The following is a 15,006-nucleotide window of genomic DNA, read 5'->3' as shown; positions in this document are numbered from 1 at the left end:
TTTCTAATGTTTGGTGTTTATCAAGTAAAAGGAGCCAACATTGGAGTTTACTGAGGACTCAAAGGCAGTGTCCTACTGAGAAGTCTGGCTGCCATCCGGCTCTTGGCAGCAGAGGTGGCTGGGAATTCTGCAGTCTGGGGGAAGGCTACGCGTTGCTGGCGTTCTGCTGGTGCTGTCTGCAGTTGGCTGTGCTTTTCAGTCATTGCTCTTCCTGCTCCTTGTCTGCACGTTGCTGTGAATTCAGCTTCCCCCATCTCCATGGTGTTTGTAGGGGGTTGTTTGGTTAACTCTGCAGTGCGTAGTGATGCCCATTTTGCATCAACCATCTGGGGAGTCTATAATTTTCCAATGACTAGACTCTAGTGTCATAGATACTATGATTCCCATGGGAACCTCCACGTGCCTGCTGCAAAGGCAGATAGATGTGTGCGTGCATCTCTGGGTTCCCCAAATTTGCTTCATGGCAGCACTTCCTACTATCACACAGTACCTTTTCCATGGAAAACTGAGATTTGATAAGGCAGTGGACCATGAGGTCTTTTGTCCTGCTCCAGTGGGTCACCCATTAGCAAAGCTGGAGAGCCATCAGCCTAGAGGCAGCAACTCTTAGAGCTGGGAGAGGCCCTGGACCCAACGTCAGGGAGCCTCTGAATGTGCTACGGTGTCTTTAATCAGCTGGACCCAAGAAGTAGTTTCCTCCAGTTTTTAAGACTACGGCCCAGCACCTGGACAGTGGCTGCCTTGAGGGGCTGTCCAATAATATGAAACTTCATTTACAGCAGTAAAGGGGCATAGCTTGTGAGTGTTAATATCGGATTATTTCCCCTCATAGTTAGCTGCCTCCTCACTTCACTGTTTCCATGGCAACACTTCTCAAACACCACTTCATACTCTGAATACACAGTGTAAACAATCTGCAGTTGAACATTTCCCAATTTAGGGGTTTGGAGCCCAAGCCAGCCGGCCTGCCGTCCGGAAGGTGCTGAGAAGCAGGAGGCTGGTGGAACTCACGGCAAGGACTGCCAAAGCCAGGCTGGGCTGGAGGGCAAAAGGTCACTCCCTGAGTACTCTGCCCTTCCTTGGGGGGCATTTAGTACAGGAGGGGCTAGGAGTGATTTATAGAACTGGCAGGGACTCCCCATTACTTAGAGATGAGGAGCTTCAAGCTCCAAGAAGGGAAGTGACTTTCCCATTGTCACACAGGTCTGTGATGGCACCAAGACCAGAATGAGGGCTTGTCCAGGCACTACAAATGCTCGCCCAGTGTGTGCTCCTGAGCATCCCCACCCAGCACCCCCACCCTTCCTCCCCGGTCACGGGTATTCCTTCCCATTGAGTCTAGAGGCTGAATCATACTTCTCAATTTCAACACAACGTCTGCAGGACACCACTGACTGGCTGCATGGGCCTCAGCTCGGCCTGCATGCAGGCAGCTCTGCAGGCCCTGGTCTCTCTACTAAGGAAAGCAGGAACTTGAAAATCCTTAGAAGATGGCTTTTGGGGGAAGGGTTCCACTCCAGAAATTATATTCAAGGTCTTGTGTGTATGGTTTGTACACTTTTCTAAAGTGTACAAACCATATACAATAACATAGACAAATGTCTATAGGATTAGTTGGATTTTCAAAGGTCTCCATGATCTTCAAGATGGTGGCCCATTGCATTTCAACTCTTAGCAGCTAATACCTCATAAACGAAGTTTGATTTTATAGAAATTTGGATGTGAAACCGTACGAGATGAGATTTTGGTATCTTGATAGGAGGTAGGGCAGTGAGGAACAGAAACTATGCAAAGGAGGGCAGACAGTAGGAAAACAGGAGGGACCTGTAGCAGCTCTGTCTCGGGCAGGCCATGGCATCCCCAGTTTCTTCCTTGGTTCTAGCGTGAATGCTTCTAAAAATCATCACATGTTTCTTTGCTATAAAACTCAGCTACTGAATATTAATGCTTTGTGGCAAGGAGAAAATTGCTGTCTCAGAAAGCCTTCTCTTACAGGTCGCTGGGGCTCCATTTATTAAGTTTTTCTCAAGGGCACAAATGTCCTAAACGGATGTGTCTCAAGGCCAGATACTTTCTTATTCAAAGACACCAGGGCTTCCACTTAAGGCTCTCTTCTGCAGGGCAAGGCTGAGATGAAACGGCTGCAGGAAACCTCTCCTGCCCTCCATGGTAAAGCGTATCCTGCACAAACAGGCATGTCCCAAGGCAGTGGGGGGGCATTTGTGAGGGGACTGAGAAAAGGTTAGAGAAGGTTCTTGCAGAGCCAAGAATGCAAGACTGGAAGTTCGGATCCACAGAGGGCCATTGTGAAGTGTGAATTCAAAGACAGTTCAATTCGAGTTCTAAAGCTCACCGTTCTGGCTGTCTGCTAACTGTCTTTTGATCACTGACCTTTGAAACAGAATACTAATAATAAGTTTATACACTATTATTTACCAGCAGCCTGAGGGATTAGAATTCTCTCAGCTTGAGTGGCCATATGACTGTTCACATGCATGACCCAGAGGAAGATGGTTTTAGCCTTTGGCAGAGGGAAGACCGTAATTGTGCGTTTTGATGACTGAAGAACTCCTCTCTCTCCTTTGATATCTTCTAAAGTATCTGCATTTTCCTACCTGAAATATCTTCATCCTATAGTAAGAATTTGCTTGAGAATTTGCTTTCAGAACCTAGATAAAAAAGGGTTGGGGGCAGGGAGGAGAGGCCCCCGAAGCTAGCCAACAATATTCATCAGAAATCCTTTAAATTAATTTAGAACACCGAGTCATACAGGCCCATCAACATTGCATAACAGCCATTAAAGTATTAGTATTACTTTTGGGGGCACTTCATTATGCAACCCAGTAGTAAATCTCCTTTGGGCCTTATTTTCAAAATTCCCAAAAAGAGTTGCAGTTTGCTAATTTATTTTTGAATGAGCTGAGTCTGTGTTCATCCCAGCCTCCTATTCAGTGCAAGATGGTGAGCCATGCAAAAGTTGGCATCTAGCATTAAAGAGGTGCTGTATATTTTTAAAACACTTCCAATCATATGCAAAGGCAGAACCACCAGTTCACTCATTTACCAAGTGTTTACTGACAGCTTCTATGTGCAGCAGAGTGAGGCTGGACATAGAACACATCTGAGTTTCCATCTCGCTTTGTCTTTCTGGGTGTCAATTTCCCCAACTATCAAAGGAGGACTTGGGCAGGAAGGCTCATTCTTGAGGCAGGATAGTTAAGAGCAGGGATTTGGGACCCAGACCACCTGGTTTTGAATCCCATCTTGGTCACTTACTAGCTGTGTGTTGAGTTTGGGCAAGTTACTTAATGATTCAGAGCCTTGGGCTCTTACATGTGTGAACTGGTGATGGTGATGGCAGTTACCTTGCAGAAGTATTGAAAAGATTAAATGGGTCAATAAATATAAAGTTATTTGAACGCTGCCTGGCCCACAGCAGGGATAGAGAAATAGGATCTGTTATGATTGTTCTTACTGAGGCCCTAGCAAGATGACTGCTCACTAAACCATTTCCTCTCCTCCTTCACCCCCTGTCCCAGCCTTCATGGAAGCCTTGGCCGTGTTGCTGAGTTCTAACCTATGAAATGTGGGTGGGTACAAAGTCACCACATCCAGGTTTGACCCATAAAAACATTCCATGTGGGATTCTCCATGTCTTTACCCCTCTGTTGTTTCAGTGCAGATGAGCTTGGCACCCCCAGAAGCCATGTGTGGAAGATGGCACAGCCACAAGATGCAAGGGACAGGAGCGCTGAATAACCACTTGGACAAGCGCCACCTGCCAATACAAACATTTTTGGACCTCATGTGAGTGAGAAATAAGCTTCAAAAGTGCTAAGCTCATGAGATTTGGGGACAGCTAGAGTTGCTACAGCAAAGTGCTAGATTAGGTACTGAGTCTAATGGGTACTAAGACATTTTCTCAGAGGGACTGCACCAGTTTGCAATGGCCCGATCGCTTGACTCCAAGTTTCTGATGTTATCTGGGTAACGACCCAAGGACACTGAGTCCTCCAGCTGGGGACAAGAGCTTGTATGTCTAGCAAGTGCTGGCCTGGTCTCTGGCAAGCTTCCTGCAGACAGCTGCCCGAGCTGGCTGCCTGGGCTTACTGCCCTCGCCTTCTGGACAATGGGGCAGCATTTCCACCCAGATGCCACAGGGAGCTACTCAGGTTACCCAGGCAGTAGCCCATGTTCAAAATACATGATCTCAGTCCTCAGAGCTTTGTCTGTCTGTCTTCCTAGACTTGGCCATCTTTTGAGTGGGAATTAGCAGGAATGTTCATACAGGAGCCTCCAAAGTGGGCTGAGTAACAATTTTCCTCATTAAAACTCAAAGCAAAACACACTTCCCGACAAAGCGCAGGACTGAAAGAGGCTCGCCATGTGTGCTGGCTTCTCTTGGGGAGCGATTTGGCAGACGCGCACCTGAGTTGGAGAGGTGTCTGTCCCAGCAGTCCCAGCTGCATTTAGCACCTCCCCTTGTGGCAGAATCTCTCTCCCTTTGATGAACATCTCCTCCAACACTGTCCCACTCTCCTAGCACTTGTCATTTTTCTCCTGGCACAATTGTCATTTCCACCCATGTATTGAAGGCCCTTCCGGAAATGCAGATGCCAGAACTTTTAAGGCCTGAGCCATTAGCAAGAAATGAAGGAATGCAAAAGCAAGAGAGAGCATGGCCACAGAGAAACGAAAACCCAAGCTGCTCTAGCCTTTGGCTGTGCAGTGCACTGGCCATAAAGGGAAATCTGGCTTTTGTGTATTGCCACAGCTTATATGGAGCAAGGAGAGGCCAATCCAACAGTAGGAAATTAGGAAGGGTCTGAATTGGAGGCCCCTTTTGAGCCCTTGCCAAATAGTCCTTGCTATTGTTCCCTGTGGTCAGCCCAACCTGTCTTATTTCCACTCTCAGACTGACAAGAACCTCTGCATTCTCAAAGGGCAGTGGGTGGGGGGTAATCTGTGGTTTGCAGCTTGAGGCGAAGGCTAGGATCTGCGACTTATTACCTGAGGGAGGTTAGACTAGTCACTTAGTAACACTTGTGCAACTCTGGTAGAGACTGATCATTGTCCACTTAAGTACCTTCTGGCTCCCACAGTAACAGAATTCTCACTGGGCACATGCTGCTCAGACATTTCCCAGACTTCCTTGTTTAGGTGCGGTCATATGACTAAGTTTCCATCAATGGAATACAAGGAGAAGTGACACTGGCCACTTCCAGGTCTATGACTTGTGACATTGGGCATGCTTCTTCTATGCTCTTTTCTCCTTTCTTGTTGACTGCAGCCCAGGTGTGGTAGTGAATCAGCTTTGACCACATGGAGGATGATAATGCCCCAGAGGATGCAGAGCCACAAGGTGGAAGGAACCTGGGTCCCTGAGTGATGATGAGAAGCAGAGCTTCCTTCCACACCTGGACTGCTCTATAAAAATATTGCATGCAAAACAACAACAAAGAAAGAAATTGCTTTGTTCTTTAACTTGCTCCAGTTCTGGGTTTCTTTGATAGGGTATGTTAGCCTTCTCTAACTCATGTTCCTATAAGGTTATGGTATAGTAAGATAGAGAACTGTAAAGAGCTACACAGTTAGGTGCTCCATAAATGCTTTCTGAATGAGTGGTGAGCAAAGGGACTGGTTATTTCCATGTTTAAATTCTGAGAATCTGCTGGGCATGGTGGCTCATGCCTGTAATCCCAGCTACTTGAGAGGTAGAGGTGGAATGACTGCTTGAGCCCAAGAGTTTGAAACCAGCCTGAGCAAAAACGCCAAAACAGTAAATCCCAAGAATCTGAGAAGCAGCCTTAGAACATATGTAACAGCTATATACTGCGACTGCAGGGAACCTCAGGCCTTGTCTGTTTAAGATCTTTCCCCCTTTGCTGGGGGTTCCCACCATGAGTCAGTGACCACAAGATAACCCAGGCAGGAGACAGCTGTAGCACACAGCCTTCTGTCTCTACAGAGCTATCAGCTTGCCTGTCAGGGTGAGCATCTGTGACATGGGGTAGTAGGTGGAGGGTGTTTAAAGGGCAGAAGACTGAGTTCAAATCCATCTGTCTCTGACTCCTCATGCAAATTGGAGCAGGCCACTTAATTGTGAAGGACCTTGGCTCCCTGTGTATCTGGAAAATGGGGATGCTAATTCTGGCTCTGCCTACTCCCTAGGGCTACGAAACACACTCAAGAGATACAACAATGGTGAAAACACTGCATATGGCAGATGTCAATGGAAGAAACACGACAAGTCAAGTCACATTTTCTGAGCGTGGGCTGGGTATGCTTGTCTCTTTCTTCCAAGAATATTTATTGAGCACCCACTAAGCCCAGGTAGTGAGCATGGTAGTTCCTGTCCTCACAGAGCTTAGAGTCTGGTGGAAACTATATATTATACAAGGAAGAAGGCAGTTACCATACAGTGTGATGAATTATGTGATAGAAATTCAAGGCACCATAAATATACATAAGAGGGCTCCTAACTCAGGCTTCAGGTCTCCTGGAATACTTTTCAGAGGAAATGATCTCTCCTCTAAGGTGGAAGCAAAGCAAGAGTTATCCAGGGTAAGGGGGCTTTGGAGGTGGGAAGCATGTTCCAGGCAAATGGGACAAGGGTCACCCTTGAAGAACAAGAAAGTGCCCCAGAGAGGCTCAGGATGGCTGGGGCTTGGAGTTGAAGGAGGAGAATGATGACAGATTGGGCTGGAGGGGCCAGAAGTGTCTGGAGCAGGGGTTCTCAACCCTGGATGCAGCTTGGAGAAAATACTGATGCTCAGGGCACCTCCACCTCTGATGATTGAGAAGCTCCCCAGGTGATTCAAATGTGCAGCCAGTGTTGGAAGTCTAGACCATGCGGGATCTTAAAAGCCAAGCTAGAGTTGGAAGTTTATCCAGAGAGCCGCTGATGGTTTTATGGAAGGAAGGGATGTAATCAGATTTTTCTTTCTCCAGTTGCTGGGTGAAGAAGGGAATGATACAGAAAGATTGGGGTTAAAGAAGCTGGTTAAGGAGGCTGCTGCAGTGATCCGGATGAGAAATGGACCCACAGCTGTCGATAGAGGTGGCAAGAAGTGGACAGATCCGAGGCCTGGTTGATGATGGGCCGGGCAGAAACATGTGGAAACGTGGGAAGACAAAGATCATCCCTTGAACATGCAGGTCCGGATTACCAAGAAGTTTCTAGCTAGAGATACAGACTTGTAAGTGGGCAGCAGGGAGAACCAATGCACGCTCCCAGGAAGAGGGGTAAATGGTGAGAAGAAAAGAAAAACTGGAACAGAACCCCGGAGGACTGGGGAGGGGGTTATCCCAAAAGGACCAAGAGGAGCTGGTGAGCTGGTCAGAGAAGGAAGAGAAAAACCAGAAGTGGACATTGTCAAGAATGTGAAGAATGGTGCCCAGTAAGAGTCACATGTATAAGAGGGTCAAATTCTGGGAGATGTATTCGCAGGTCACTGGTAGCCTTGACAGTGAAGTGGGGGTCAGTGCCTGGGGTGGGGCTGAAGTGGTGGTGAGAGCAGACACCATCTAACAGGGCAACTGTTCTTTATCTATTTGTTTGCTCATTCAATACTTTATACATGAAGCACCTAATGGCCAGGTGCTGTGTTCGGAGCTGTGGATAAGATGGCAACTCCCGAGGCCTTCGCCCAAGAGGAGACAGATAATCTCACCAGCATCACAAAACAATGAGATAGAAATGCTAGACTGAGGCTGGGTGCGGTGGCTCATGTCTAATTCCAACACTTTGGGAGGCTGAGGCAGGTGGATTGCCTGAGTTTAGGAGTTCAAGATCAGCCTGGGCAACATGGTGAAACCCTGTCTCTATTAAAATGCAAAAAATTAGCAGGCATGGTGGCACATGCCTGTAGTTCCAGCTACTCAGGAGGCTGAGGCATGAGAATTGCCTGCGCTCGGGAGGCGGAGGTTGCAGTGAGCCAAGATCGTGCCACTGCACTCTAGCCTGGGCAATAGAGCAAGACTGTCTCAAAAAAAAAAAAAAAAAAAAAAAGGAAAAAAGGAAAAGAAATGCTACAATGGAGATGTACTCCACGGGTTTTAGGGCATGGTGGAATCAACTCTACTAAGGAAGAGGAAGAGGAGAGGCAAGGAAGGAGGGGCAAGGTTTGCATTGATGTGGTCATCATCAAGGCTGCCCATTGTAGAGTTCAGATCTTAGCCAGCAGTGGAAGAATGGTACTTCTGGACCTTCTCATGGTTTGGTGGGGCCATGTGACCAGCCTGGACCCATGAGTGGTGAGTAATGGTGAGAGCAGTCATGTCCTGGCCAGATCATCTGATGGGCAGCACAGGAGGTACCAGAGGTCTCTTGTCCCTCGGGCACTGCAAACAGTCATGTTGAGATGTAGCTGCTTCCATGTGCCTGAGTAACCCCTCCTTGAGACACATACCTCTTGGTAGAAACACATTTCTGCTGTTTTAGTGCTGTGACTGTCATTGTAGCATCCCTTAGCCCAGTGTTCCTCGAAGTGTGGCCCCTGGACCAGAAGCATTAGCTTCACTTGGGAACTTGTTAGAAATGCTCATTCTCAGGCCCTACTCGGAATCTGAATTTACTGAAGCAGAAACTCTGGGGGGTTGGGAGGGGGTGGTTCAGCAACCTGAGTGTTAACGAACTCCAAGGGATTCTGAAGCATGCTGAAGTTTGAGAACCGCTGCCTATCTGGGGCTGAGGGACAGTTATCTTCAAGGCAGAGTAGAAATTAGAAGTCACGGAGAAGGTCATTCTAACAAAGAAATTTTTTTTTTTTTTTTTTGAGATGGAGTTCCACTCTTGTCTCCCAGGCTGGAGTGTAATGGCGTGATCTCAGCTCACCACAACCTCTGTCTCCCGGGTTCAAGTGATTCTCCTGCCTCAGCCTCCCAAGTAGCAGGGATTACAGGCACACACAACCACAGCTGGCTAATTTTGTGTTTTTAGTAGAGACGGAGTTTCTCCATGTTGATCAGGCTGGTCTCGAATTTCCGACCTCAGCCTCCCAAAGTGCTAAGATTACAGGTGTGAGCCACCTCTCCCGGCAGAAAACTTTTAAAAATGAAGTCAGATACATATTAAATAGTGAGGCTCATCCTGTCACAGGAAAGGATTTTTCAGGAAAAATATCATGGTACCTACCTCCCATGGGCTGAGACTTCCTAACAAAATAGCCTAAACTCTGGCCATGCAGACCGTTCTCTGCAGTATCATATCAGAAGATGTGATTGCAGAGGAGATATTCTGAATCCAAAGGCACTGAAGCTGGGACCAAGATAAACCCAGCAACTCATTTTCCATTTGTCCCATGGCCTTTGCGGATTTAGAAAATGTTCCTGAATGCTTTGAATCCAAAAGGTACATAAAACCCAATTCTCTCTTCTGCAGAATGAGTCATTAGAGCTGTAGCTGAGGCTATTTGGTAATGGGCACTATTTAAATAAAGTGAAAAGTACAATTTCAAATGAATAGCTTTTTAAACTGTCAAGTAAAAGGAATCCATTTGTGCATGAGAAATTATTCCAAGGGTTCTAACTATTAACTGAAAGCAGGTGAAACATGTCAAAGAAAAGAAAATGTTCTATTAAAGAGCTGATGAAATGGCTAAAGACAGACACCTAATGACTCCTTTGGCCTGTTTTGGACTAAAAAACATGTAGTTTCACCAGCCCTGTGTAAGAGCTCCATGGACAAAAGTTTTAAGAAAATATTAAATCCTGGTTGGGCATGGTGGCTCACACCTGTAATCCCAGCACTTTGGGAGGCCAAGGTGCCTGGATCACAAGGTCAGGAGTTCAAGACCAGCCTGGCCAACATTGTGAAACCCCATCTTTACTAAAGATACAAAAAATTAGCTGGGTGTGGTGGTATGCACCTGTAATCCCAGCTATGCGGGAGACTGAGGCAGGAGAATCACTTCAACTCAGGAGACAGAGGTTGCAGTGAGCTGAGACTATGCCATTGCACATTGCACTTCAGCCTGGGTGACAGGGCGAGACTCCATATCAAAAAAAAAAAAAAAAAAAAAAAAAAAAAAAAAAAAAAAAAAAAAAAAAGAAAGAAAAGAAAAGAAAAAAAAGAAAAGAAAATTATTAAATGCTAGTAACAAGATGGCATTTTTGTTCATTGGCATTGCTTTTTGTGCATTTAAACCAATGCGACCCTGACACTGTTTTCTGGACAGGACAACAGCATATTATCACTTTAACTTCTCCCTTTGGCTTAAATTTGCTGCCAAGGGCCCTTGGCTAGCTCTCCAAGTGTCATATTTAACAATGTTTTATAGTCTTCTGCTTGCTACTGCTGAATGCCTCCCTGTACAGTCTACTCAATGAGAAGAGAATTCTGCAAACGTATGAAAAGTGTCTTTTCTGTCACTGGCAGGCATACTTGGTTGAGGTCACCAGTAAGGAGAGCAAGACTCAGTGTTAAGGCATCCCTACAGACAAATACAGAATCCTGGCCTTTTCCATTTCATTTCCTCTAGGGGTTTCCACTGCAATTAGTTTTGTGTTCATGCCTTCAGTATCTCTGTTGGTATTGAAAAGGAGCTGCTGAAAATAATCAGTGAGCCTTCTCCCTTCTCGGCCCTCTGGCACCTCTAACCTGTGTCACTATGCCAGACTAACACAAGCAAAATGATCCCTGCTTACTCTGCCCAGAGGGAACTGTGTGTGTCGGTGCTGACCAGCTAGAGGCATTGAAAAGGGAGCACCTCTTAACACGTGAAGGTACACACAGATTTCCAAGGGATCTCGTTAAAAATGTACATGCTCACTCAGTAGGTCTGGGGTGGGATCTTAGAGTCTGTGTGTCTCATAAGCTCTTAGGCACTTCCCATGCTGCTGAGGACCACCCAGTACTGAAGGGGGCTGCGAGGGAACACTGCACATTCTACACAACAGTGACTTTTAGAACCCTCCTAAATTGGGCGTTTATCTAAGGGCCTTGCTCCCTTTTGATTTAGGGTTCCTTGAAAGCAGAGACTGGGTCTCATACATTTGTTATTGTTTTGTTCTCTGGTTAGCACTTGGCACAGGGCCTGCACACGGTGGGTATTTATTTAATTAAAGAGTTGGCCTTGTTCCAAAAAGGATTTTAAGTGGACTTAACCCCTAGCAGGCACTAAACAGGTGGCGATGAATCGGCCGGGAAGGGGTAGTCACAGACCTCCTGGGCTGGGGTCCCCTCCACCTGCCTGCACCCGTATCACCCCTCAGCTCCCGTTCCGAAAATTTCCCTCCTGCCCGCTTCTGTAAAGCGGTTTACACCAGAGAGCCGACCAGAGAGGAGAAAAACAAAACCAACCCAGAAAGCCCTGGAAAGCTGTAAGGCTTAGGAACGTCAAAAGCTCAATGGTCGGTGGTGGGGCCCGCATATCTCTCTGGTTTCCCTCTGCCCCGTCTCCAGCTTTTTTGCAGGTCGGTGTCTCGGCCCCGCAGGTCCCCAACAGCCCTGAGAACCCTGAAGGAACCGGTCCCAGGGGGTCCGGGTGCCTGTTGGCTTGGTGCGAGCCCGTTTGTTAGCCCTGCACGAGCAATTAATCTCCTACACCTCCTGCCCCGGGTGGAGGCGGGGTGGGGGTGGGAGAGCGCTTCGGGTCGCCTCGGGGTTCGGGGAGCCCGGACCGGAGTGACAGCTCTGCAGAAACCCTCGTTCTAAGAGTCCCCAGCGGTGCCATAACCTGTTCCTCTCTGCAGCAGCCTCAGAGGGTAAAGGAAGGGCTCATTGCAGTTCCGTATGGAAGGAGGGAGAGAAAAAGGGAGAAGGAAGGGGATTATATTGGTCAGTAGTTGGACCTCACGGGGGAAGGGAAGGGTGCACGGGGGAAAGCGCCCTACGGGTGGAGTACACGTGCTGGGAAGGGCGGGGGGGGGGTGAGAGGCGGGCGGGAGGGGAGGAGTAGGGAGGCGAGAGCAGCGGGCTGGAGGCGCCACGGCTTCGCAGACGCAGGCGCCCGCGGCCGAGGGGCCGGAGAGAAAGTTCCCGGGGAGAGCTCGTCCCTGGAAGGGCCGACGTCGAGCCTGCTCGCCGCGAGGGTCTCAGGTCCCGCGCGTCCTGCCCACCTTCCCGCTGCGCGCACTCGGCTGCCCGGGCTCGGCTCGCCAGGAAGCAGGGGAGCATCGCCGGTTGGCAGCCGGGGTGGCCGCCGCCAAACTTGGAGGAGGAGGATGCTGAGAGTGGGCGCGGCGGCGCGGGGCGCGGGGGCGCACTGAGTGCTCCCACGGCGCTGCTGCCAGGGCTGTGGCCGGGCGAGCAGGCCGAGGCGGAGCTGGCAGGTAGCGGCTCCAGCGCCGGGACTGCGCCAGCCCTGCGAGCCCGGGCCGCCAGCGCCACCGTGCCCGCGTCGCCTCCTCGCCACGGAGCCATGGTGCGCGGAGCGCGCACTCCGCGCGCGGGACTCTGAGCTCCGGCCGCCCCGCGCGTCCCCACCTTCCCAAGGGGATCCCCCGCCGACCTCTCCCGCGGGCCATGAGGCTTTGGCCTCGAGCTCCTCGCCTCTGAGCCGCGCACCGCCTGCTTCAGCCCCAGCGCTGCTCGGCCACTGATAACACTCCGGCAGCTGAAGCTCCCCATCCTCTCCCAGGGACGGCACCCAGGCGCTCCGGGATGGCGTTCCGCGGGACCCTTCGGCCGCTCAAAGTTCGCAGGAGGCGAGAGACGCTGCCGCAGCAAGTTGGCTTCGTGTGCGCGGTGCTGGCCCTGGTGTGCTGTGCGTCCGGCCTCTTCGGCAGCTTGGGTGGGTGCTGGTACGGGCCCCCTCTTCCCGGGGAGTTGGGGGCTTTGGCTGGGGAGTCTCGGGGCAGTTCCAGGATGTTTCCCCCTCCTTCCTCGTCAGCGTGGTCCCAAGGGTTCATCGAGTCTCCTCCCCGCCAGGCAGGTAGAGCGCGCCCAGGAGGGCCGATGGACGCTCTGGGCGGTGGCACCGGTTCCCCTGAGCTGCGCGCGGCCCCTGGGGGCTGAGGACGCGGCTGCCGGTGTGTGTTACTAAGACGAAAGCAAGAACCGCTTCTGTCCCGGGAGTGCGCCCGGAATGGGCAGCGCACCTGCAGGCTGCAGGCATGGATTCTCTTGGTCTGGGGTGGGCAAAACTGAGCGGCCCGCTTTCCTGTTCTGCAGAGCCGCAAGGATTGTGCTATGGGTCTCTGGAAAACCCAGTTTCAGAGGCTGGGAACTGTCACTGCGTGTCGCCCCTGCCCCGGTTCAAAGGGGTGCCCTGAGGTGTTCTTCCCAAACCCTGAAAGCGTTGGGGCAGTCTGCCGCGGGGGCTTGCTGCCATGTTTCACCATCGCTTCTCTCAACTTCTTTTAAACCCCATGGAGGGAGAAGGCTGGTGTGTGGAGCCTCGACCCATGCCCCCTCCTCCAACAAGAGGGATTTGGGAGTAGTTTAGGCTATACAAATTTCGGGTGGAATGGGAAGAGAGAAGGAACTAATCAAAGAAATCTATTTAGGGGAATATGACCCTATGTGTAAAGTTCAGGAAACATTCACTTCCGTAATTCAGGAGACATTCACTTCCCTAATCGCTTCGTTTTGAGTTGATGCTGTGAACCTTTTAGTTTCATTTTTTTAATGTAAAAAAATAAAATAAAACAAATGCTGATGATTTAACGACCAAGACATGGAGGTAAAGCGGGTGGTAGCTTTTTGAGCGGTTAGAAAGGCCATCAACATCCAGGGACAATTTAGGGTTAAGGTTAGACTGATAGGTAAAAATCAAGTGGAACTTACGTTTTCAAAATCACTGCCTTTCGAAATCTAAACTTTGTGATTTGAAGATGCAGGGTTAAATGGTGGCTCTTTCCAATGAAACCCAGGAAGGTTACTTCAAATATCTTAGTACCTGGTGCTTTGCAATTGGGCAAGTCAGTGTTGGGTTATTTTTCCCCCTCAATTACACACCAGAAATAACAACATACCTAGAGGCTCTTAGATGTCAGCATTACAGAAGAGGTATTATTACCCAGCTGAAGCAGTGCACATCGGGAGAGGTAAATGAATACTTTGAAGGTCTTAAAGTGAAAATCATTTTTATTTGCTGGATCAGGAATTACCTTTAGGCGTTTAAGTGTGTTTGGTTGTGGGCATCCGAAAATTCTCTCTTGTTCAGTATGGCCCCTGGACTAGCAGAATCAGCACCACCTGGGAGCTTGTTAGTGCAGAATCCCAGGTCCCACCCCAGACCTGCTGAATCAGAATCTGAATTCTAACAAGATCCCCAGGTGATCCACGTGCACATTCAAGTGTGAGGCGCACTGGGCCAGCGTGCATCCGTCCTGCCCACCTGCTTCTGACTTACTATTCATTTGTAGTTCCTCCAGGGTAGGGGCCCTCTGAGAGTGTCATTTACTGGAAGAACGCTTACAGGGTCACCTATCTAAACCATTTGTTGCACCTGTGAGGTGCTGAGACCACCTCAGCCTTGGCCAAGGTGCTGACGCATCTGGGACTAGAAACAATGACCTAGATCCAGGAAACGGACCATTGTATGTAAACAGGTGATATTTTACTTCCAATCATCCTATCAGTCCCGAAAGATGGCTCTGAATAGGCAAGCAGGGTTGTTGCTGACATAGCTAGATACCCAAACGTAAAGTCATTTTGGAGATGCCACCATCACACTGACTAATGGCATCTGTGACTTGTTTTCCAATCTAGGGCACAAAACAGCTGCTTCTAGCAAACGTTTCCTGCCAGACACGTGGAGAAATAGAAAGTTGATGGCCCCAGTGAATGGGACACAGACAGCTAAGAACTGCACAGATCCTGGTAAGAAATCGATTCTTCTCTACCCTGTCTACTAAGACATTTGGCCTGACCTGGAGATGGTGCTTATGTGGGCAGTTATGGCCAGAGCTGAGCGAGGTGGCTTATGGACCTGAGTGGGAAAGGGTGGCCATGAGGTGTTGAAAGGTAACAGAAAGACATTCGTCAATGATGCTGCTAAGCAACTCAGTGCTTTCTTTATCCAGCAACGGAAAAGGTCACATTCAAGAGTTTAAAATGTT

The 15,006-nt window shown here is 49.2% G+C and overlaps 1 protein-coding gene across 2 annotated transcripts in view; it reads left to right on the top strand.

The window, feature by feature from the left end:
• The first annotated feature begins 12,233 nt into the window (after positions 1–12,233).
• The window catches only part of SLC24A4 (solute carrier family 24 member 4), a 172,531-nt gene continuing 169,758 nt past the window's right edge, over positions 12,234–15,006 (top strand). The window contains exons 1-2 of one of the 2 annotated variants that reach the window (XM_010350554.3): positions 12,234–12,734; positions 14,657–14,767. In XM_010350554.3, coding sequence (XP_010348856.1) covers positions 12,605–12,734; positions 14,657–14,767 — 241 coding nt within the window. In that variant the 5' untranslated portion in view covers positions 12,234–12,604. The remainder of the gene's footprint in view (positions 12,735–14,656; positions 14,768–15,006) is intronic. The other variant, XM_003939847.4, reaches the window with a different exon arrangement.

Source organism: Saimiri boliviensis, chromosome 2, assembly GCF_048565385.1.
Source record: "Saimiri boliviensis isolate mSaiBol1 chromosome 2, mSaiBol1.pri, whole genome shotgun sequence".
Taxonomy (NCBI): domain Eukaryota; kingdom Metazoa; phylum Chordata; class Mammalia; order Primates; family Cebidae; genus Saimiri; species Saimiri boliviensis.
This window is presented reverse-complemented; position numbering and strand designations above follow the sequence as displayed.